This window comes from Mobula hypostoma, chromosome 16, assembly GCF_963921235.1.
Source record: "Mobula hypostoma chromosome 16, sMobHyp1.1, whole genome shotgun sequence".
In the NCBI taxonomy this organism is placed as follows: Eukaryota; Metazoa; Chordata; class Chondrichthyes; order Myliobatiformes; family Myliobatidae; genus Mobula; species Mobula hypostoma.
Genome location: NC_086112.1, coordinates 73102937 through 73128038, shown reverse-complemented (window position 1 = coordinate 73128038; position 25102 = coordinate 73102937). Strand labels below are relative to the sequence as shown.

At 45.3% G+C, this 25102-nt stretch overlaps 1 protein-coding gene across 4 annotated transcripts in view; it reads left to right on the top strand.

The window, feature by feature from the left end:
- The first annotated feature begins 18695 nt into the window (after positions 1-18695).
- The window catches only part of adamts3 (ADAM metallopeptidase with thrombospondin type 1 motif, 3), a 382283-nt gene continuing 375876 nt past the window's right edge, over positions 18696-25102 (top strand). For 3 of the 4 annotated variants that reach the window (XM_063069113.1, XM_063069112.1, XM_063069110.1), the window contains exon 1: positions 18696-18941. In XM_063069113.1, coding sequence (XP_062925183.1) covers positions 18876-18941 — 66 coding nt within the window. In that variant the 5' untranslated portion in view covers positions 18696-18875. The remainder of the gene's footprint in view (positions 18942-25102) is intronic. The other variant, XM_063069111.1, reaches the window with a different exon arrangement.

The following is a 25102-nucleotide window of genomic DNA, read 5'->3' as shown; positions in this document are numbered from 1 at the left end:
CATTTAATCACATATGGTGTATTGTCTGTTATTTGGCAGGTAGGGTACATCACACAGCATCCACACAAACTTTGATGGAGCCAAAGGCTGCTCCCCCTAGACAAAAGTGAGCTGAGCGAGACTGAGGCTTACCAGGGGGCTACTTTTGGGGGCTGGTCCGGGATTTGATTGAGTAGGAAGCTGTGTGATCGCCCTCTTTAAATTATGCATGCTGCGGGGACGGAAAGCTGGGGTGCCTCTGTGGAATTGCTGGTTGTTACTGCACGCGTGTTGGGTAGGGTGGCTGTTGGTACCCCAGAGGTCTTTGTTCGAGTTCAGACTAGCGCTGACGAGTTGGTGGTGGGACTGCCAGTGTCTATTGATGCCCCAGGTGAGGCGGGGCCATGGGCTGTCCATACTGTTAGGAGAGAGAGGAAAGAGTGGTCTGATTCGGAGGTAATGTCTGCGAATAAATGTTCCAGCTATGGCGGGCTCCGCCTGGTTTTTGGGATAATGTCCACCCCTAAAGGGGCGGAGGCGTACAAGACGTGGGTGGAGCGGATCTCTCAGTTGTTAGATGAGTGGCAGTGCTCGGCTGAGGGAGAGCGACAGGGATTGGTTGAAAGTTTGAGTGGGCGGGCTGGTGACGGTGTTAGAACTGTCAGGGTCGATTACCCCATAGTGACAGCTGCCAGTTATCTGAAAGCGGGGGGAAATGCGACTGGTTTGACTGGAAGTAAAATGCAGCACCTGGGGGGCTCTCCATTCCTGTGTCAGGAGATTGGGGAAAAGCTTTCAGTATATCTTCTCTGGCTTAGGGGGGCAGCTAAATTGCTTGTGGTGCCAGGGGGATCGTTTCAGGGGATCAGCCCCTCCCTCAGTTGTTCAGCTGATCACAGAGAAGTCGGGAAACTTAGTGGAGGCCCATTGGGGGAACGACTTGGGGTCTCTGGGGGAGTACATTCCCAGCAATGTACCAAGGAACTTCTGAAAGGAACAGATGCTATTCCTGAAGGCTTAGAGGGACCATGCCTCAGGGTGTTGTTACGAATAGAGGGAAGCTATGCTAAAGCCATCCTCGACACTGGGGTGCAGGTCAAGTTGTTGTACAGTTCGTTTTACAACCAGTTTCTGAAGCATTTACCCTTGACAAAATTAAGGGCACTGGAGATTTGGGGTACCAGTGCCAGTGATTATCCAGAAGACGATTATGGTCAGTGAAACTGGAGTTCATGGGGGCATTGTCTGTGCAACCAGCGTTTCGAGCTGCTTGTGAAGACCTGTGTAGCAGCCTTGGGCCGATACCGAATTTAAACGAGAGCTGATTGTGGTACGGCCTGGGGGAAGTATCTGAGGGTGAGACCCTCTTAGTAGACGCTCCGAAATACCACAAGGGAGGGGAGTTGACCGCTGAAGACACCTCGGTGAGAGAGAGGTCGCGGCGACTGGACCCTGTAGCCGTGGAAGACGTAGGCAGCGTGTGTGTGGATTATAGGCGCACTGTCATTGACCAGAATACGGTCCTGAGGGCCAAAGACGCGATGGTCTGTTTGTGTGGAGCGACGTAGTTTAATATGCTGGATCTGAGGACTGGATGTTGCCAGATCCCGATGAGTGAGGCCAACAAGGAGAAGACGGCCGTTATAGGTCCCCTAGGATTCTTCCGGTCTGAAAAGATACCACAGGGCATATCCGGAGCCCCTGCAACCTTCCCGCGGGGCATGAGGAAGACCATGGGGGATGTGGAGGTGTTTGGAGTTTTGGCGTATGTGGATAATTGCCTAGGGTTTGGATTCACCTTGGGCAACGGTGATGTGAGGCAAGTGCCGGAGCCCGGGACAACCTTTGAAGACTTGGAGTTCAAGCTCGTCAAAGTGGAGACGGGGAAACGGAATTCCGAGCCGAAACTGCGGTCATGTACTGATGAATTAATCTAGAGAGACGAAACAATGACCAACCTTCGAAAGGATCAGCAGAAACTCAAGACATTGATCCAGAACAGATTGGAAGAAGCTGGTGGTGTAATTGCGTCCCAGATGGAGATGGACACAAAGCGTGAGTCAGAATTGCTGAGACTGGGGCGAGAGTTGGAGGAGTCCAGGAAGAAGCTGACGTCTCGATTGCAGGATGCTGAAGAGGCTGCAGAGGCAGCCCAGGCTAAGTGCTTCGGTTTGGAGAAAATCAAACAGCAGCTACTGATCGAGGAAATGGGGAAGAATACGGATTTGAAGGAGATGTGCTGGATGTGTGGTACATGCTCCCTTTCGCTAACTTCCCTTTGATTGAGGAAGAGATCTTTGGCCCTTCTCCCACTGAGTCAGGGGTAGTGAGGAGGGCTAGATGTGGGCAGCCTGGGTTACAGCAGGACGCTGAAGGAAAAAAAGCGGGACTCCAGACACAGGACAGGGGGCTCCGAAGTGCATGAGTGAGAGATGCAAGAGGAGTTGGCAAGCAGACCTGAGGTATCCCTGGTAGTGTCCGAACCTGAAGGGTTTAGGTGAGGGGGTATGGAGGTCTCGGAGGATTAGGAAACTCCCAGATAGGTTGGCCTATGTAGTGCCCGTGGAACAGGGTTTAAGGTCTACTGTTTCGGGAGCAATATCACTGTTTGTACCTGGATTAGGTTTTGTGTCTGCAGGAAGGGTTGGCGAGTTATTTAGAAGTCATGAGGACATGACTAAATTTGGTGGGGGGAGAGTGTAAGGGGTTTCTTTTATGTTACTGCAAAGGCTAACAAAATGGCTTCTTTGTTATGTTAACTGATGAGTAAGTTCTCTCTCTAGCAGCTTGTTTGGGTTATTTTACTGATAATGAGGATTGTATTCATTTGCTAACCAATTGGGATAGACGTTACTCTTTCTTGTGTGTCTGTAAGCTATTGTTGTTCGCTGGCTTTGGGGCAGAAGGCGGATGGGAACAGAGAGAGGAGACGCAATGCTGTAAGCTGGGTGACGGGACGGACCCCAAGCGGGAGTCCGAGGCCTAGGGCTTTGGGGAGGAGAACCGGGGTGCTAGACGCGCTCTGGTCAACCACCATGGTTGGTCCCAGGTGGCGGGTCGAGGTCGGACGGGATCGAATGGTGGAAAGAAGACTCCGTTAATTGAGTTCCAACTGTTGTGCATGAAGTGGTTGAACTTTGATAAGTTTGGCACCTTTTACTTTCCTTTTATATTTTAAGGAGGAGAGAGGAGAAGATGGTGGCGCGACGCAGTGCGCGCAGCTCTCCTGTGAAATGATATCGTATTTGTAAGTAGGATGCCATGCACAATTCTGATTTGATGGAGACAGCCGTGAGAGCACGGAGGAACATCTGGAATAACTTCTGAAATGCCTGGTTCACTGCCACTGCTACTGCGCGATCGAGAATCTCCGGACGGAAGGCTCCAAAATCCCCGGCTTTGCCTGCTGCTGGCGACCAGGGCTGGGGTCGAGATGGCAGAGATCGTGCTCAGTGCTTGGTGTCGGAGGACTGGTTGGAGCTCGAAGTTTTCGGACGACTCAGAGTCGGACTGTGGTCGGGTATGGCAGGGAGAGTTTTCTTCCTTCTCCCATCTGCGTGAGATGTGGGACCTTTGAGAAACTTTGAACTTTTTTACCGTGCACACGGCCTGTCCTTCATCAAGTTACAGTATTGCTTGCACTGTTGTAACTATATGTTATAAATATGTGGTTTTGTCAGTTTTTCAGTCTTGGTCTGTCCTATGTTTCTGTGATATCACACTGGAGGAATATTGTATCATTTCTTAATGCATGCATTACTAAATGACAATAAAAGAGGACTGCATGTCCTCACAATCAAATCTAATCTAATCTCTATTAATTACATAGTTCCAGTAAGACCTATAAAGTGTAATCATTTAATCGCATATGGCGTACTGTCTGTTAATTGGTGGTGTGGGGTACATTACACAGCGTCCCCACAAACTCGATTACCCCGTTTGGCGGGGCCGAAGGCTGCTCCCCCTAGACGAAAGCGAGCTGAGCAAGTCTGAGGCTGACTGGGGGCTACACTTGTGAAAAGGGCAATGTTACAATAATCATGGGGGATTTCAATGGGCAAGTTGACGGGGAAAAGTAGGTTGGTGCTGGAACCCAAGAGGAGGAATTTGAAGGTAAACTAGCCAATAATATAAAAGAGGATACTAATTGTTTTTTTTTTCAGATATATAAAGTGTAAAAGAGAGACAAGAGTGAATGTAATAAGCATTTTTGTCAGTCTTCAGAGTGAAAGACATCAACAGTATGCCTGAAATTTGAGAGTGTCAGGGAGCAGAAGTGAGTGTAGTTGCTATTACTAAGGAGAAGGTACTTGGAAGCTGAAAGGTCGGAAGCTAAATAAGTCACCTGGACCTCTTCCCCAGGGTTCGAAAGAGGTGGCTGAAGAGATTGAAGAGGAACTTTCAAGAATCACTAGATTCTGGCATGGTTCTGGAGGACTGGAAAATTGTAAATTTCACTCCATTCTTTAAACACAGAGGTAGGCAAAAGACAGAAAATTATCTGCCAGTTAGCCTGATTTCAGTGGTTGGAGTACGTTATCAAGAATGAGGTTTCTGGGTACTTCTGGGTTGTTTACAATATATATTAATGACTTGGATGAGGGAATTAAATGCAGCATCTCCAAGTTTGCGGATGACACGAAGCTGGGTGGCAGTGTTAGCAGTGAGGAGGATGCCAAGAGGATGCAGGGTGACTTGGATAGGTTGGGTGAGTGGGCAAACTCATGGCAGATGCAATTTAATGTGGATAAATGTGAAGTTATCCACTTTGGTGGCAAAAATAGGAAAACAGATTATTATCTGAATGGTGGCCGATTAGGAAAAGGGGAGGTGCAACGAGACCTAGGTGTCATTATACACCAGTCATTGAAAGTGGGCATGCAGGTACAGCAGGCGGTGAAAAAGGCGAACGGTATGCTGGCACTTATAGCGAGAGGATTCGAGTACAGGAGCAGGGAGGTACTACTGCAGTTGTACAAGGCCTTGGTGAGACCACACCTGGAGTATTGTGTGCAGTTTTGGTCCCCTAATCTGAGGAAAGACATCTTTGCCATAGAGGGAGTACAAAGAAGGTTCACCAGATTGATTCCTGGGATGGCAGGTCTTTCATATGAAGAAAGACTGGATGAACTGGGCTTGTACTCGTTGGAATTTAGAAGATTGAGGGGGGATCTGATTGAAACGTATAAGATCCTAAAGGGATTGGACAGGCTAGATGCGGGAAGATTGTTCCCGATGTTGGGGAGGTCCAGAACGAGGGGTCACAGTTTGAGGATAGAGGGGAAGCCTTTTAGGACCGAGGTTAGGAAAAACTTCTTCACACAGAGAGTGGTGAATCTGTGGAATTCTCTGCCACAGCAAACTGTTGAGGCCGGTTCATTGGCTGTGTTTAAGAGGAAGTTAGATATGGCCCTTGTGGCTACAGGGGTCAGGGGGTATGGAGGGAAGGCTGGGTTCTGAGTTGGATGATCAGCCATGATCATACTAAATGGCGGTGCAGGCTCGAAGGGCCGAATGGCCTACTCCTGCACCTATTTTCTATGTTTCTATGTTTCTATGTTAAAGGCACATGATAAAATAGGCTGCAGTCAGTATGGCTTCTTTAAGGGGATATCTTGTCTGACAAATCTGCTGAAAATATCTGAAGGAATAACAGGCAGCATGGACAAAGGAGAGTCAGTGGATGTTGTTTACTTGGATTTTCAGAAGGCTGCTAAACAAAATAGGAGCCCATAGTATTAAAGGAAAGATACTAACATGGATAGAAGATTGGCTGACTAGCAGGGGTAAAGATTGGGAATAAAGGGGCCAAATTTGGTTCGCTGCCGGTGACTAGTGGTGTTTCACAGGGGTCGGTGTTGGGACCACTTCATTTCACTTTATACGTTCATGATTTAGATGATGAATTGATGGCTTTGTGGCCATATTTGTGGACAATACAAAGAGAGGTGGAGAAACAGATAATGTTGAGGAAGCAGAGAGTCTGCAGAAGGACTTGGTCAGAATAGGGGAATGGGCAATTAAGTGACAGATGGAATGTATGGTTATGCATATTGGTAGAAGGAATAAAGGCATGGACAATTTTCTAAATGGGGAGAAAATTCGAAAATCAGACATGAAAAGGGATTTGGAAGTCTTTGTGCAGGATTCCCTAAAGGATAGCTTGCAGGTTGAGTCAGTAGTAAGGACAGCAAATGCAGTCTTAGCATTCATTTCAAGGGGACTAGAACATAAAAGCAAGAATGTAATGTTGTGGCTTTATAAGGCATTCATCAGACGGCACTTGAAGCTTTTGTGAGGATTTATCAGCCATTTATCTGAGAAATAATGTGTTGGCATTGGGGGGGGGGCGGTCCAGAGGAGGTTCATGAGAATGATCCTGGAAATGAAAGGGTTAATGTATTTGGAGGTTTTGATGGCTCTGGGCCTGTACTCTCTGGAGTTGAGAAGAATGAGGGGGTATCCTATTGAAACCCATTGATCATTGAAAGGCCTAGATTGAGCGGACAAGGAGAGGATGCTTTCTATAGTGAGTGACTGTAGGACAGCCTCAGAGTAGAAGGATGCCCATTAGAACAGAAATGAGGAGGAATTTCTTTGGCCAGATGGCTGTAGAGGCCAACTCATTCAGCATGTTTAAAGTGGAAGTTTGTCGGTTCTTGTTTAGTAGGGGCATGAAAGGTTACAGACAGGAGAATGTGGTTGAGGGGGATAACAAATCAGCCATGATGAAATGGTGGAGCAGATATGATTGTTCAAATGGCCTTATTCTGCTCTGTTTCTCATTTCAGTATCACCCTCTAGTCTGAAAATTTCAGTTCATCTCTGTCAGAATACTTTATTCAATGCCAATAGTTGTGGCTCAACACTTTTGAGTAAAGGTTAGAACATGGTGGGATCAATTTATACTCCACATTTTGACTGTGAAGGCCTAGTAGGGTGTAACAGTGCAGTCCAAAGGAAATACAGGTCATATGAAAGGAAGATGAAGACCAGATCTCATTTGTTCTTTGTTGGATGGTAAAATTCTTGTGCTTTTTGTTGAAGAAGTGCCTGGAAATTTGTTGCAACACACATAAAATGCTGGAGGAACTCAGCAGCTCAGGCAGCATCTATGGAAAAGAGTAAACAGACGATGTTTTCGGTTAAGACCCTTCTTCAGGACTGAGAAAGAAGTGGGTAGGTGCCGGAATAAAGAGATTGGTGGAGGGGAAGGAGGCTAGCTGGAAGATGCTAGCTGAAGCCATGAAAGGTCAAGGGCTGAAGAGGAAGGAATCTGATAGAAGAGGAGAATGGACAATAGGAGAAAGAGAAGGAGGAGGGGAGATGGGGAATTAACAGACAGGACAGAAAAAGTGAAAAGTTAGAGTGGGGAATGGAGGAGGGGGGGCAGGAATTTGTTCACCGTCTTCATCAGGTTGAAGGCTATCCACATGGGATATAAGGTGTCGCTCCTCCACCATGAAGTGGCCTCATCTTGGCATAGGAGGAGGCCATGGAAGAACACATCGGAATGGGAATGGGAATCAGAATTAAAATGTTTGGCCACTGGGAAGTCCTGCTTGTGGTGGATGGTGCAGAGGTGCACTAGACACAATAGATGACCCCAGCAGATTCAGAGGTGAATTGTTGTCTCACCTGGAAGAACTGTTTGGGGTCCTGAATGGGGGTGAGGGAGAAGGTGAATGGGGAGGTGTAGCATGTAGGCTACTTGCAGGGATAAGTGCCAGAAGGGAGATTAATGGGGAGGGACAAATCGACAAGGGAATCACAGAGAGAGTGATCCTTGCAGAAAGTGGAAGGGAGGAGGTATAAAGCTATGTTTAGTGGTAAGATCCCTTTGGAGATGGCAGAAGTTGCAGAAGCTGATGGGGTGGTAAGTATGGGCAGGAGGGACTGTATCACTGCTAAGGGAGTGGGAAGATGGGGTAAGTGCGAATGTATGGGAAATGGAGGAGATGCGGGCGAGGGCAGCATCAATAGTAGAAAGAGGGAAACCCCATTCTTTAAAGAATGAGAACATCTCCAGTGACCTGGAATGGAAAGCCACATCCTGGGAAAAGATGCAGAGGAGCCAAAGAAACTGAGAAAAAGGAATAGCATTTTTACAGGAGACAGGGTGGGAAGAGGGATAGACAATGTAACCGTGGGAATCAGTAGGTCTATGAAGGATGTTGGTTGACCATTTGTCTCCAGAGATAGTGACAGAGAGATCAGGGAAGGGGAGGGAGGTGTCAGAGATGGACTTAGGTGTAGGAAGAATTGTTGGGTGTCTTAGTCAATAATCATCTCTCAATAAGCAGAACCAAACTGAAATTGAATTTCCACTCAAGACTACATTGTCCTTTTAAGGAGACTGTAAGTGCAAATTCTTTGCTGCATTTCCTGCATACATTATCAGCTATGTTTCATTGGCTGCAAAATGCATTGGCAGATACTAACAAAGCAATTGGTGCTATACATTGTAAATGTTTCCATCAGTTGAAAAGGATAGTTGGAGATGATATAACAGTAGATGTTCTAATACTAATGGAATCTGGATACATGGAAACATGTGGCATTTGATGCTAACATTGTATTTACAACTGGATTAATTATACAGTAAAATTATTCTGTTAACACCTATTTTTTGCATACTTTGAGCATTGAAATGGAAAATTCTCTTTTCAAAATATTTACAAAGCTGTCAAAATAAACATTAAGCAATGAAGTTCTTTAAAGTTAAATGAATATTAAATATTAGGTCTGATAACTTAATTATATTTGACTGGTGTTTTCATTATATCTGACGAGTAACTTAATTATATCTGTCTGGTAACTTAATTATATCTGACTCGTAACTTAATTATATCTGGCTGGTAATTTACTTAATTATATCGGGCTGGTGACTTAATTAATTATCAATAAAGTATGACTATGACCACTATATCTGGTTGGTAACTCAATTATTTCCAGCTGGTAACTCAATTATTACTGGCTGGTAATTTACTTAAATATATCTGGTTGGTAGCTTAATTATATCTGGCTGGCAACTTCCAAATGGACCACCTGCAATGCTAATTTATTATTTTTAAAAATGCTATTCATGAATTCACCAATGACACCACTGTTTTTGGCAGATTCTCAGATGGCAAAGAGGAGGTGTGTAAGAGTCAGATAGATCGGCTGGTTGACCGCGTAATTGATTGTGGACTTTAGGAAAGGGAAGTCGGGAGAACACACCCACTCACTGTGGAGCCAGTGGTGGAAAAGATGCTGGGCATTAACATCTTAGAGGATTTGTCCTGTAAATAGGCTGAACACTTTGATGTAAACATGGAAAAGGCACACAAGTGGTTGTAGTACATCAGGAGTTTGAGGAAATTTGGTGTATCACTAAAGACTCTGGAAATTTTCAGCAGATGTATGATGGCAACATTCTGTCTAGTTGCATGACTATCTGGTATCGGAGGCTCCAATACATAGATTTACAAAAAGCTGCAGAGGACTGTCGACTCAGCCAGCTCCATCACAACCCTCCCCACTGCTGAGGATACCTTCAAGAAGCAGTGCCTTAAGAGAGCAGCATCTGTCATTAAGAACCCTTATCATCTCTCATTACTACCATTCGGGGGGAGGTACAGAAGCCAGAAGGCCCACACTCAGTGTTTCGGAACAGCTTCTTCCCCTCTGTCATCAGATTTTTGAACAGTCAATGAACTCAAGAACACTGTCTCATTATTCGACTTCTGCCCTATTTACTTATTTTTGTAACTTATGGTAATTTTATGTCCTGCTGCCACTAAACAATGAATTCCGCAATATATATCAGTGACAATAAACCTGATTCTAATTTATGTGTAACTTTTGTGCGAAAGATTATGCTGAACCCTCAATCGACTATGAGTAAAACTGAATGCTCGGCAGACTAATTTCCATATGTATATAATTATTTTATGCAGATAATTATGGTAACTGCCAGCACAGAGGAAGACTATTCAGACAGTTGCAGACTTACCAGTGCCATCTCCCTTGCTCTTGCCAAATATCCAGACAAATTCTCCTTTACAAGTGTTTATCCAAGCCATATTTTTGAAAGTTTCTGTTCTAATCAGATGCCAACATCCTTTCTTATTTTTTGTTCTCTCAATCTATACCAGCAGACCGTGTGTTCAAGTTCCACGCCAAAGATAGCATATAAACCAGATTAACATTTCAGACCAGTATTGAAGGGGATTGCACTGTCAAAGAAACAGAATCTCACAGGAATTTTACATGACTGAAGGATACCGTGGTTTCCCCAGCACGAGTAGCAAATAAGCAACTTTGCCTAACTCATGTTCTTGCATTCGATCTATCTTCGTGTAGATCACCGCTCTGTAAATACATATCGCCGTCTAGATCATCACTCTGTCAGTACACAGCTTCATCTAGATCACCGCTCTGTAAGTACACATCGTCTAGGTCACTGCTCTGTCAGTACACATCGTCTAGATAATCGCTCAGTAAGTACACATTGTCTAGATCACCACTCTGTAAGTACACATTGCTATCTAGACCACCACTCCGTAGGTACACATCGCCGTCTAGATCACCACTCTGTCATCTAGATCACCACTCTGTCAGTACACATCTTCGTCTAGATCACCGCCCTATAAGTACACATTGTCTAGATCACCACTCTGTAAGTACACATCCTCTAGATCACCACTCTGTAAGTACACATGGTCTAGGTCACCGCTCTGTAAGTACACATCATCGTCTAGATTACCGCTCTGTAAGTACACATCATCGTCTAGATCACCGCTCTGTAAGTACACATGGTCTAGATCACCGCTCTGTAAGTACACATCATCGTTTAGATTACCGCTCTGTAAGTACACATGGTCTAGATCACCGCTGTATAAGTACACATCATCTAGATCACCGCTCTGTAAGTACATATTGTCTAGATAATCGCTCTGTGAGTACACATTGTCTAGATCACCGCTCTGTATCTACACAACATCGTCTAGATCACTGCTCTGTAAGTACACATTGCCATCTAGATCACCACTCCATAGGTACACCGCCGTCTAGATCACCACTCTGTCAGTACGCATCTTCGTCTAGATCACCACTCTGTAAGTACACATCATTGTCTAGATTACCGCTCTGTAAGTACACATGGTCCAGATCACCGCTCTGTAAGTACACATCATCATCTAGATTACCACTCTGTAAGTACACATGGTCTAGATCACCGCTCTGTAAGTACACATCATCGTCTAGATTACCACTCTGTAAGTACACAACATCATCTAGATCACCGCTCTGTCAGTACACATCTTTGTCTAGATCATTGTTCTGTAAATACACATCGTCTAGGTCACCGCTCTGTAAGTACACATCGTCTAGATTATCGCTCTGTAAGTACACATCGTCTAGGTCACCGCTCTGTAAGTACACATCGTCTAGATTACCGCTTTGTAAGTACACACCGTCTAGATCAGCGGTCCCCAACCACTGATCTACGGACCGGTACAGGGCCGCAAAGCATGTGCTACCGGACTGTGAGGAAACGATATGAGTCAGCTCCACCTTTCCTCATTCCCTGTCACGCACTGTTGAACTTGAACATAGGGTTGCCAACTGTCCCGTATTTGCAGGGACATCCCGTATATTGGGCTAAATTGGTTTGACCCATACGGGACCGCCATTGTCCCTTATTTCCCCCGCTAAGGTACAGCGTTCCTATAAAACCTTTCATGCTGAAATGGCGTAAAGTGAAGAAGCAATTACCATTAATTTATATGGGAAAATTTTTGAGCGTTCCCAGACCCAAAAAATAACCTAACAAATCATACCAAATAACACATAATACCAAAAATAAATAACACTAACATATAGTAAAAGCTAGGATGATATGATAAATACACAGCCTATATAAAGTAGAAATAATGTATGTACAATATAGTCAGGAAGTTGAAGGCAAAACCGATTTGTGGGAAAAATCGGCACGTATGTGCATGCGCACGTCACATGCGCACACAGGTGCCCGCGCAAGCCTTCATGGTCATGGTAGTCTTTCCTGGGGTAAAGTGTCCCGGGATTTGAATGCCATTCTTGTCCCTTATTTGGGAGTGAGAAAGTTAGCAACCCTAACTGTGAAAGACATGCTGAAGTGAGTTTAACCCTACTTGAACGCGCCCCCCCCCCACCGGGGTCAGCTGGTCCGCAAGAATATTGTCAATATTAAACCTGTCCGGGGTGCATAAAAGGTTGGGGACTCCTGGTCTAGATCACCACTCTGTCAGTACACATTGTTGTCTATATCACCGCTCTGTAAGTACACATTATCTAGATCACCACTCTGTAAGTACCCATCGTCTAGATCACCGCTCTATAAGTACACATCATCGTCTAGATCACCGCTCTGTAAATACACATCATCTAGATCACCACTCTGTCAGTACACATTGTTGTCTATATCACCGCTCTGTAAGTACACATTATCTAGATCACCGCTCTGTAAGTACACATTATCTAGATCACCGCTCTATAAGTACACATCATCGTCTAGATCACCGCTCTGTAAATACACATCATCTAGATCACCACTCCGTAAGTACACATCGTTGTCTAGATCACATGTCAGTATATTTTTAAAGTGATTAGCGATTTGACATTTAACACCCTATCAGGCAATGGGCTGTAGGCCTCTAGCACCAGTTGAGCAATTATTTTTCATCTCATCTCCTGTCTAATCACAGAATATAGAACAGTATAGCAGCAGTACCAGTTATGCCACTTGGCCCACAATGTTGTTCTGATTTTGATGTTCATTTACACTAGGTCTTACCCTCCTGTGTATCATTCATATTTCTCTATTCCTTTCATATTCATGTGTCTATCTAAAAGCCTCTTAAACTTCACTTCCTCTGCTACCCGTGGAACTCTATTCCAGGTACCTAACCACTCAATGTGTTCAAAAAAACTGGATCTCCTCTTTACCTTTGAATGCCACAATGCCCCGCTTCTAATCTTAAAAACATGTTATCTGGTGTTTGATATTTCTATCCTGATTAAGATGGCACTTCCGAATGCGTGAGACAGCTCACTGGTAATCTTAAGGACAAGAAATTCAACTAAAAATCACTAAAAACACCTTTCTGGGGTAAATTGTGTTAAGTTATTGCCACGAGCAATGAGGGGGCAAGTTCAGGGGATGAGGTGAGATGGTGTGTTGAGGATTGATGCAGATGGAGTGACTCATTGATCGAGGAGAGGTCGGGGCAGTGGAGTTTTAATGTCCTTACAACTCAGCCGGTTAAGAGGTTGGATCGTTCCGGGTGTTGAGAAGGGAAGTCGGGGCCGGGGCAGTGGAGTTTCAATACCATACAACTGGCCCAGGTACATGGTTGGTTTGATCTGGGTGCTGCACTGATTTGAAACCATAAGACCATAAGAGACAGGAGCAGAATTAGGCCATTTGATCCATCGAGTCTGCTCCACCATTTCATCATGGCTGATCCAATTTTCCTCTCAACCTCAATCTCCTGGTTCTCCGCATATCCCTTCATGCCCTGACCAGTCAAGAATTTATCAACCTCTGCCTTAAATATACATAAAGACTTGGCTCCACAGTTGCCTGTGGTAAAGAAATGCACAGATTCACCACTCTCTGGCTAAGGAAATTCCTCCTCACCTCCATTCTAAAGTTACACCCCTCTATTCTGAGGCTGTGTCCCCTGGTCTTAGATTCCCCCACTATAGGAAACATCCTCTCTCCATCCACTCTATCACGGCCTTTCACCATCCGATAGGTTTCAATGGGGTCACCCCTCATTCTTCTGAATTCTAGTGAATACAGGCACAGAGCCATCAAACACTCTTCATATGACAAGCCATTCAATCCTGGAATCATTTTCCTGAACCTCCTTTGAACCCCCTCCAGTTTCAGCATATCCTTTCTAAGATAAGGGGTCCAAACTTGTTCACGATACTGCAAGTGGGGCCTCACCACTGCTTTATAAATTCTCAACATTAGATCCTTGTTTTTAAGAACAAGAGCTTGAAGCGAGAGCAAGAACTTGAAGAGCTTGAGAGTGTCTTTGGGCCAAGTAGTGAAATCTGGGTCCAGAGTAAGCCAGTAAGCCCCGAGCCCTTCACAGTTGCTGGTTCCTAGTGTGAAGCATGATATGCTGTTTAGACAACTTAACACCTGCCATTCCCATTCTGACATGTCTATCCAAGGCCTCCTCTACTGTAAAGATGAAGCCACACTCAGGTTGGAGGAACAACACCTTATATTCCGTCTGGGTAGCCTCCAACCTGATGGCATGAACATCGACTTCTCTAACTTCCGCTAAGGCCCCACCTCCCCCTTGTACCCCATCTGTTACTTATTTTTATACACACATTCTTTCTCTCACTCTCCTTTTTCTCCCTCTGTCCCTCTGACTATACCGCTTGCCCATCCTCTGGGTCCCCCCCCACCCCTTGTCTTTCTTCCCGGACCTCCTGTCCCATGATCTTCTCATATCCCTTTTGCCTATCACCTGTCCAGCTCTTGGCTCCATCCCTCCCCCTCCTGTCTTCTCCTATCATTTTGGATCTCCCCCTCCCCCTCCAACTTTCAAATCCCTTACTCACTCTTCCTTCAGTTAGTCCTGATGAAGGGTCTCGGCCTGAAACATCGACTGTACCTCTTCCTAGAGATGCTGTCTGGCCTGCTGCGTTCAGCAGCAACTTTGATGTGTGTTGCTTAACACCTGCCCAGATCGGAGGCAAGAGCTGATTTCACTCGCTCTCCGTGATGTCCACTCCTCTCTCTACGGTACTGTGGCTATGAAGACTGGGGTGCTCCAGACCTGCTAATCTGACGAGCTGATAAGTGAGGCTTTGGGCCTGCTCCAGTCTGCTCCAGGGTTTGGATCTGAGGACTCAATCTGGCTTGGAATGTTGCTGTTTGCATGATTTGTGTTTTTGTTTCTTTCTCTTGTGTATCGGGTGTTGGTCTTTATTTTTCTTTAATTAGATTCTTTCGGGTTTCTTGCTTTGAGGCTACCTGTAAGCAACAAAGTCTCAAGGTTGTATAATTCATACATTCTTTACTTTAAATCTTTAAAAAAGATTCTGACTGTCTATGCCTCTTATAATTTTAAAAGCATTTATCAGGTCTCCCCTCCGCCTCTGGTACTCTAGAGAGAACATTCCGAGTTTGTATAATAGTTCATACTCACTAATGCAGGCTCCATTCTGGTAAACAGCTCCGGCGCTCTCTCCAGTCTCCATATCCTTCCTATAATGGGAGGGGCAGATCTAAATGCATGTTATACTGGGTGTGGTCTGACTCAAGTTTTATTCAGCTGCAGAATGACTTACATACTGTTATCTTCAACACCACTGGTCACAGACCTTCAGCCAGAATAAAAGCCTTCCACCCTGTGTTCTCTGGGTACCCCAGCCCTGAATCCAAACTTGCAATTTACGCTAGACCCCACACATCATTGGCTTCTGAATCAACCGAACACGAGGAACTTTAACCAATGCCTTACTGAAGTCCATCCTCACGAAACTCTCTTGTCAACTTCTCAAAAAAATCTATCACGTGACATGGCCTGCACAGCCATGCTGACTGTCCCTAAGCAGGCTAGGCCTTTCCAAATGCATGTACATGTTTCTCATCAGACTTGTCAAACAGCAACTGCTCCCAATTGACAGCCTTACACTCTTGTCTGACCTTGTTGCAATTTGCTTTCCCCCCAATTTAGTACCTTCCTGCAGGATCCAATTTTATCCTTAAATCATAATGAGTTGTGGTCACTATTAACAAAATGTCCACTCACTATCAAGTGTGTCACTTGGGCTGGTTTGTTTCCAAACAATATACGTTCTCTAGTTGGACTCTCCAAGTACTGTACCAAGAACTATTTTGAATGCACTGAAGAAATCCCACCCCATCCAAATTCTTGCATTAAGAAAGTTCCAACCAAATCTTTCTACCAATTATCTTAAATCTTTGCCATTTGGTTTGCCCCTGGTTTATTAAACTTTTTCAAAGCTACAATTCTTCAGCCAGGGAAACCTGCTCATAAATCTTCTCTCTCTGGTTCAACCACACCTTTATTGTACCAAAGGGGTCCTATATCTTTGCGGGCAGGTTTGCTAGAATTGTTGTGGAGCTTTGAATTGACTTGGTCGGGAGATGGGAAACTGAGTGACAAGGCAGAGGATGGGGTAGTTCGTGTACAAGCAGAGGGTGTGTGTAGTGAGACTGTCAGGAAGGTCAGGCAGATGACAGGGCAAAATTTCAGTCAGTGGGATGTGTTGCAGTGTAACAGGGGATTAACATCAAAAAGGGTGATGAATACAGGACTGAATGTTTTATATTTGAATGCATCTAATATACAAACTAATGTAGATGATCTTGCAGTACAGTTAGAAATTGCCAAGTATGATGTCGTGGCCATCACTGAGCCGTGACAAAAAAAAATTGTAGTAGAGAGCTTTAACATCCAAGGATACACCTTGTATTGAAAGAACAGGCAGTTCCGCAGAGGGGTGGGGTGGCTCTGTTGTGAAAAATGAAATCAAATCCTTAGAAAGAGCTGACATACGATCAGAAGATATAGAATCGTTGTGGGTAGAGTTAAGGAACTGCAAGGGTAAAAAGACCTTGATGATGATGATGATGATGACGTTGGCTCAGGCCTGAGAGGCCAGCGTCGGGCATTTTCAAGCCTTACAAGGCGTGGATCGGAAGGCTGTGTGGGGAGCCATTCCTCGCACAGAGATTTCCAGTATTTTCCTTTATTTTGTGAGGTCGAGTTGCAAGCCCAACACTCAACCCGGCACGGATAGAAAGCGTACTCGGGAGCGGCCCGACTGGATTCGAACCCGGAAACCTCCATTCCGGAATCCAGCGCTGATGTCACTAGGGGATCAGCTGTTCTGAATTGGGTTTTGTGTAATGAACCAGATTTGATTAGGGAGCTTAAGGTAAAGGAACTCTGAGAAGACAGTTTGCAGTTTGAGAGTAGGAAGCTAAAGTCAGATGTATTTATATTACAGTGGAGTAAAGGGAATTACAAAGGCCTGGGAAAAGAGCTGGCCAAAATTGACAGGAAGGTGACACTATAGAAGGGATGGTGGCAGAACAAAACAGGTTGAAACTTCTGGGAGCAATTCGGAAGGTGCATGTGGACACCCTAAACAAGGAAGAAGTATTCTAAAGGCAGGTTGATGCAATCATGGATGACAAGGGAAGTCAAAGCCAATATAAAAACCAAAGAGAAGGCATACAATAAAGAAAATATTAGTGGAAAGTTAGAGGATTGGGAAGCTTTTAAAAACCCACAGAAGGCAACTAAAAAACCACATGGAGTGAATAGATGAAATATGAAGGGAAGCTAGCTCAGGATACCAAACGTTTTATCTCTCCATAAGCTAAGGTTTTTATACTCAGTCTGCAAACTTCTTTATTATGCTCCCTGCTTTTAAATCTAAATATATATTACAAAAAGTGAAGAATTCAACATTGCATACCGGTTGCATTACAAGAAGGAGACAAAAGTGTGTTGAGAGGGTGCAAAAGAAGTTCACCTTTGTGTTGCTTGGATTAGACAGTATTAGCTACAAGGAGGGGTTTGACGAACTCAGTGCATCGGTTAACCTGATCAAAGTATATAAAATTATAAGTGGGTGAGTAGGATAGATAGTCTTTTTGCTAGGTAGAAATATTATACACTAGAGGACATAACTTTAATGTTAAAGGGAAGTAGATAAAGGAGATTTACTCGTTGAAATTTTACACAGGAAGTGAGAGGTGCCTGGGATTGGGGGAAGTGATGGAAGCCAATGCAATAGGAATGTCTAAGAGGCAGTTAGATGGGCAAATGAACAGACAGGGGATACAGATGATGGCGGGATAGAGATTCTGTGCAGCTAGATGGCATCATGGTTGGCACAGATATTGGCCCCAGGACTGGTGGTGTAACAGATACATTGTGGGCATTTAAGAAACTCTAGATAGGCACTTGGGTGATGGTAAAATGGAGGGTTATGCAGGAGGGAATTGTCAGAGTGGTTCAGCACAACATCGTGGGCTGAAGGGCCTGTACTGTACTGTGATGTTTTATTTTCTATTGAAAGCAGAGTGACCCCTGTTTAATGCCTCATTTTAAAAGGCAATGCCTCAAACTAGTAAAGTTGTTGGATATACAAGTGAGTGATACACACTACATGTTTCATGTCAGGATTGAGCAGGAGTTTTCACAAGGTCAAACCTGATCAGCTGGTCAAAATTATGAAAGCCCAAGAGATCTCCAAGAAAGTGTTACATTGGATCCAAACTTGGAGGTAATGAAGTTCAGAGTTCTCGGAATTTTCAGCAATTTACAACGCTAACCATATCACCGTTCTCTGATCATTGTCACACCTCAGGTTTTTACAGTCCTCTTTCCATACTTGTAACCGTTATTTTTCGCGACTATACCTCCCTCTATAAAATGCTTTGGGACCTTCTGAAGTCGTGAGTGGTACGATGTAAATGTAACATTCCCCATTATAGTTGTTGCTCCAGTCTGTTTTGTCACGATTTGCTGAAGGTGAAGTTTGTATTCGGAGAACGTTCCCAGTTGACTGGGGTGGGGTCTTGCCGAATGCCGCGATCCGTATCCAGCGTCTCTGAATGAAGTCTGTCTTCGCAGCTCCGCTCGGTGTCGGCGTGCGGTTACACTGCGGGCGGTGACGTCAGCCGCTGCCGGAGTCTGGCGGTTCATTCCCCGGGACCGGGGGCAGGAGGCAGTCCGCTTTATCCACACCCTTCCAGGTCGCCAGCTGGAGACCCGCAGTCACACAGTACTACCCCCAGGGATCGCTTTCTCCCGAGTCCGCCACTGTTAATATCAGCATAAAGGGTCCGGGAATCGGCGATGGTTCTTCTGCCACTATGGCTGGTAACCGGGATACTTGTGCGGACTTTAACCACCGCGGTGCGTGTAAGTTAATCACTTCTTGCAGGATCTTTCAGTTGTGGACTCAGAGTGACAATTTAATACTTTCTCGGACAGTTCATGCGGATTTATTTCGTGGATGACAAAACGGAGAGTTCTGAGAGCCTCGATTAGTTTAGGAAGCGTTTCTATTCTGGTTCTGTGGCATTTTTCAGAGTACTGTATCTCATTGGAAGGGCTCTGGAACTCTAAGGATGGCAGTAAAACGTTTCGGAATGTACCGGTTTTGAGGTGTTAACTGGAGTGCCAAATGTGGGAACCTGGGTTGAAATTAATTGTGTGGTGTTCCGAAAGAGTTCTACTAACTACCCACGCAGGAGGCTGTTTTAAAAGGACGGATGGAATCAGAAGGACGGAAGGCCCCGGGGTGTTGATTTTTTTTTGTTCGAGACAAAAACACATAATCACAAAGGTGAGGATGTGATTACCGGTGCCCTCGGCACTTCATTGTATTTATAAATGGTAGGAGGATTGCGGATATACTAGAGATTTTTGGCTAAATTTGTCGATGAGACTAAAGTTAGACGGCACAGGAAGTTGTGTTGCTGGGGGCAGAAGGCTGCACAACTCCTGTGACAGATTTTCTGGAAGCAGCCCGGCCGCCCACCTCCGTCTCATTGGCTGCTGTGGTGTTGTCAGTAAAGAATCTTTGCAGCTGAAGTGAGTTGGAAGAACTAGAGGAGGTGGTGTTCAACAAAAGGAGAATTGAGGTCATCCGCAACTTTTAAAGGTAAATCAGGTGTGTGTGTTTTCTTTAGCTAAGTGTTGCAAAGTTCGGTCTGAGCGGAGCGGAGCTGAGGTCTAAGCTTCAACCATCATTTCAAGTGAATGGACTTATTCGCTCAATAAGCTAGACGCACCAATGGAACATTAATAGGAAGAGGATTGGGGCGTGAAGGTGGATGTCATGTTGCAATTAAAGGGAGTTCTCTTCCGAGCACATTTAGATATCGTGTACAATTGTGGAGACTGCAGATCGGAAAGGAGACAATGTGTTTAGATGAGTGCAGATGTATCAAAAAGAAGAGTGAAAGCAGGTGTGGAAGACAAACTGAGTTCCCCCAGTATATTGTTGCTCCAGGCTGATGCTCCAGTTGGGGTGTTTAAGCTGATATAATTTAATCAGTTAATCGATTCGAGAGATCAATGCTGGCAATAGTGGTAAAGGAGTCAAGAACAAGACGATGTTTATAAAGACAATAGACAATGGGTGCAGGAGTAGGCCATTCGGCCCTTTGAGCCAGCACCACCATTCACTGTGATCATGGCTGATCATCCACAATCAGTATCCAGTTACTGCCTTATCCCCATAACAAAGGTTCTGAACTTAAAGAGGGGTAACTTTGAAGGTATGAGACATGAATTAGCTAAGATAGACTGGCAAATGACACTTCAAGGATTGACGGTGGATATGCAATGGCAGGCATTTAAAGGTTGCATGGATGAACTACAACAATTGTTCATCCCAGTTTGGCAAAAGAATAAATCAAGGAAGGTAGTGCACCCGTGGCTGACAAGAGAAATTAGGGATAGTATCAATTCCAAAGAAGTAGCATACAAATTAGCCAGAGAAAGTGGCTCACCTGAGGACTGGGAGAAATTCAGAGTTCAGCAGAGGAGGACAAAGGGCTTAATTAGGAAGGGGAAAAAAGATTATGAGAGAAAACTGGCAGAGAACATAAAAACGGACTGTAAAAGCTTTTATAGATATGTAAAAAGGAAAAGACTGATAAAGACAAATGTAGGTCCCCTGCAAACAGAAACAGGTGAATTGATTATGGGGAGCAAGGACATGGCAGACCAATTGAATAATTACTTTGGTTCTGTCTTCACTAAGGAGGACATAAATAATCTTCCAGAAATAGTAAGGGACAGAGGGTCCAGTGAGATGGAGGAACTGAGCGAAATACATGTTAGTAGGGAAGTGGTGTTAGGTAAATTGAAGGGATTGAAGGCAGATAAATCCCCAGGGCCAGATGGTCTGCATCCCAGAGTGCTTAAGGAAGTGGCCCAAGAAATAGTGGATGCATTAGTGATAATTTTTCAAAACTCGTTAGATTCTGGACTAGTTCCTGAGGATTGGAGGGTGGCTAATGTAACCCCACTTTTTAAAAAAGGAGGGAGAGAGAAACCGGGGAATTATAGGCCGGTTAGCCTAACGTCGGTGGTGGGGAAACTGCTGGAGTCAGTTATCAAGGATGTGATAACAGCACATTTGGAAAGCGGTGAAATGATCGGACAAAGTCAGCATGGATTTGTGGAAGGAAAATCATGTCTGACGAATCTCATAGAATTTTTTGAGGATGTAACTAGTAGAGTGGATAGGGGAGAACCAGTGGATGTGGTATATTTGGATTTTCAAAAGGCTTTTGACAAGGTCCCACACAGGAGATTAGTGTGCAAACTTAAAGCACGTGGTATTGGGGGTAAGGTATTGGTGTGGGTGGAGAATTGGTTAGCAGACAGGAAGCAAAGAGTGGGAATAAACGGGACCTTTTCAGAATGGCAGGCGGTGACTAGTGGGGTACTGCAAGGCTCAGTGCTGGGACCCCAGTTGTTTACAATATATATTAATGACTTGGATGAGGGAATTAAATGCAGCATCTCCAAGTTTGCGGATGACACGAAGCTGGGTGGCAGTGTTAGCAGTGAGGAGGATGCTAAGAGGATGCAGGGTGACTTGGATAGGTTGGGTGAGTGGGCAAACTCATGGCAGATGCAATTTAATGTGGATAAATGTGAAGTTATCCACTTTGGTGGCAAAAATAGGAAAACAGATTATTATCTGAATGGTGGCCGATTAGGAAAAGGGGAGGTGCAACGAGACCTGGGTGTCATTATACACCAGTCATTGAAAGTGGGCATGCAGGTACAGCAGGCGGTGAAAAAGGCGAACGGTATGCTGGCATTTATAGCGAGAGGATTCGAGTACAGGAGCAGGGAGGTACTACTGCAGTTGTACAAGGCCTTGGTGAGACCACACCTGGAGTATTGTGTGCAGTTTTGGTCCCCTAATCTGAGGAAAGACATCCTTGCCATAGAGGGAGTACAAAGAAGGTTCACCAGATTGATTCCTGGGATGGCAGGTCTTTCATATGAAGAAAGACTGGATGAACTGGGCTTGTACTCGTTGGAATTTAGAAGATTGAGGGGGGATCTGATTGAAACGTATAAGATCCTAAAGGGATTGGACAGGCTAGATGCGGGAAGATTGTTCCCGATGTTGGGGAGGTCTAGAACGAGGGGTCACAGTTTGAGGATAGAGGGGAAGCCTTTTAGGACCGAGGTTAGGAAAAACTTCTTCACACAGAGAGTGGTGAATCTGTGGAATTCTCTGCCACAGCAAACTGTTGAGGCCAGTTCATTAGCTATGTTTAAAAGGAAGTTAGATATGGCCCTTGTGGCTACAGGGGTCACGGGGTATGGAGGGAAGGCTGGGTTCTGAGTTGGATGATCAGCCATGATCATAATAAATGGCGGTGCAGGCTCGAAGGGCCGAATGGCCTACTCCTGCACCTATTTTCTATGTTTCTATGTTTCTATGTAACCCTTGATTCGGCTATCTTTAAGAGCTCTTTCCATCTTTTTCTTGAGAGCATCCAGAGACTTGGCCTCCACAGCCTTCTGGGGCAGAGCATTCCATATATCCACCACTCTCTGGGTGAAAAAGTTTTTCCTCAACTCCGTTCTAAATGGCCTACCCCTTATTCCTAAACGGTGGCCCCTGGTTCTGGACTCACCCATCAGCGGGAACATGCTTCCTGCCTCCAGCGTGACCAATCCCTTAATAATCTTATATGTTTCAATAAGATCCCCTCTCAGCCTTCTAAATTCCAGAGTATGCAAACCTAGTCGCTCCAATCTTTCGACATATGACAGTCCCACCATCCCGGGAGTTAACCTTGTGAACCTGTGCTGCACTCCCTCAATGGCAAGAATGTCCTTCCTCAAATTTGGAGACCGAAACTGCACACAGCACTCCAGGTGTGGTCTCGCCAGGGCCCTGTACAGCTGCAGAAGGACCTCTTTGCTCTTATACTCAATTCCCCTTGTTATGAAGACCAGCATGCCTTCAAAGAACAGTGGGGGATGAACAGTGGAATTCTTATTGCAGAAAGCTGCTGAGGTTGGTCACTGAACCACAACTAGCAATGCCTAGAACAGGTGATGAGTGGAGCTATGATCTGGCATGCTCCAAGCCACGATGGACTACTCCTTATGAGTGTAGTTTATTTGAGGGGAATTCATTCTGATATACTTTATTCCCTGTGGTGTTTGTGGGAAAAGTTAATGTCCTATTCCTTATTTAGGGTAAGGATCCATCCACAACCTTACAGACACATTTTTGTTTTTTCCCGTGTTTTGGGGAAAAATGTGCAGAGATCTTCATGTTAACAATCTTGTTGGCTAGATTGTGAAATTTGTAGGGGCTAAATTGGACTACTGGGTGCCACTTTTGTCAGAAGGATAAAACATTGTTTATAATTAGCCTCAGGAGTCATGTTTATATGGGGACAACACACATCAAAGTTGCTGGTGAACGCAGCAGGCCAGGCAGCATCTCTAGGAAGAGGTGCAGTCGACGTTTCAGGCCGAGACCCTTCGTCAGGACTAACTGAAGGAAGAGTGAGTAAGAGATTTGAAAATTGGAGGGGGAGGGGGAGATCCAAAATGATAGGAGAAGACAGGGGGGGGGGATGGAGCCAAGAGCTGGACAGGTGATAGGCAAAAGGGATACGAGAGGATCATGGGACAGGAAGTCCGGAAAGAAAGACAAGGGGCGGGGGGGGACCCAGAGGATGGGCAAGGGGTATGTTCAGAGGGACAGAGGGAGAAAAAGGAGAGTGAGAGAAAGAATGTGTGTATAAAAATAAGTAACAGATGGGATACGAGGGGGAGGTGGGGCATTAGCGGAAGTTAGAGAAGTCGATGTTCATGCCATCAGGTTGGAGGCTACCCAGATGGAATATAAGGTGTTGTTCCTCCAACCTGAGTGTGGCTTCATTTTTACAGTAGAGGAGACCGTGGATAGACATGTCAGAATGGGAATGGGATGTGGAATTAAAATGTGTGGCCACTGGGAGATCCTGCTTTCTCTGGTGGACAGAGCGTAGGTGTTCAGCAAAGCGGTCTCCCAGTCTGCGTCGGGTCTCGCCAATATATAAAAGGCCACATCGGGAGCACCGGATGCAGTATATCACCCCAGCCGACTCGCAGGTGAAGTGTCGCCTCACCTGGAAGGACTGTTTGGGGCCCTGAATGGTGATAAGGGAGGAAGTGCAAGGGCATGTGTAGCACTTGTTCCGCTTACACGGATAAGTGCCTGGAGGGAGATTAGTGGGGAGGGATGGGGGGGATGAATGGACAAGGGAGTCGCGTAGGGAGCGATCCCTGAGGAAAGCAGAGGGGGGGAGGGAAAGATGTGCTTAGTGGTGGGATCCCATTGGAGGTGGCGGAAGTTACGGAGAATAATATGTTGGACCCGGAGGCTGGTGGTGTTGTAGGTGAGGATCAGGGGAACCCTATTCCTAGTGGGGTGGCGGGAGGATGGAGTGAGAGCAGATATGCGTGAAATGGGGGACATGCGTTTAAGAGCAGAGTTGATAGTGGAGGAAGGGAAGCCCCTTTCTTTAAAAAAGGAGGACATCTCCCTCGTCCTAGAATGAATAGCCTCATCCTGAGAGCAGATGCGGTGGAGACGGAGGAATTGCGAGAAGGGGATGGCGTTTTTGCAAGAGACAGGGTGAGAAGAGGAATAGTCCAGATAGCTGTGAGAGTCAGTAGGCTTATAGCAGACGTCAGTAGATAAGCTGTCTCCAGAGACAGAGACAGAAAGATCAAGAAAGGAGAGGGAGGTGTCTGAAATGGACCAGGTAAACTTGAGGGCAGGGTGAAAGTTGGAGGCAAAGTTAATAAAGTCAATGAGCTCAGCATGTGTGCAGGAAGCAGCACCAATGCAGTCGTCGATGTAGCGAAGGAAAAGTGGGGGACAGATACTAGAATAGGCACGGAACATAGATTGTTCCACCAAGGCAACAAAAAGGCAGGCATAGCTAGGACCCATACGGGTGCCCATAGCTACACCTTTAGTTTGGAGGAAATGGGAGGAGCCAAAGGAGAAATTATTAAGAGTAAGGACTAATTTC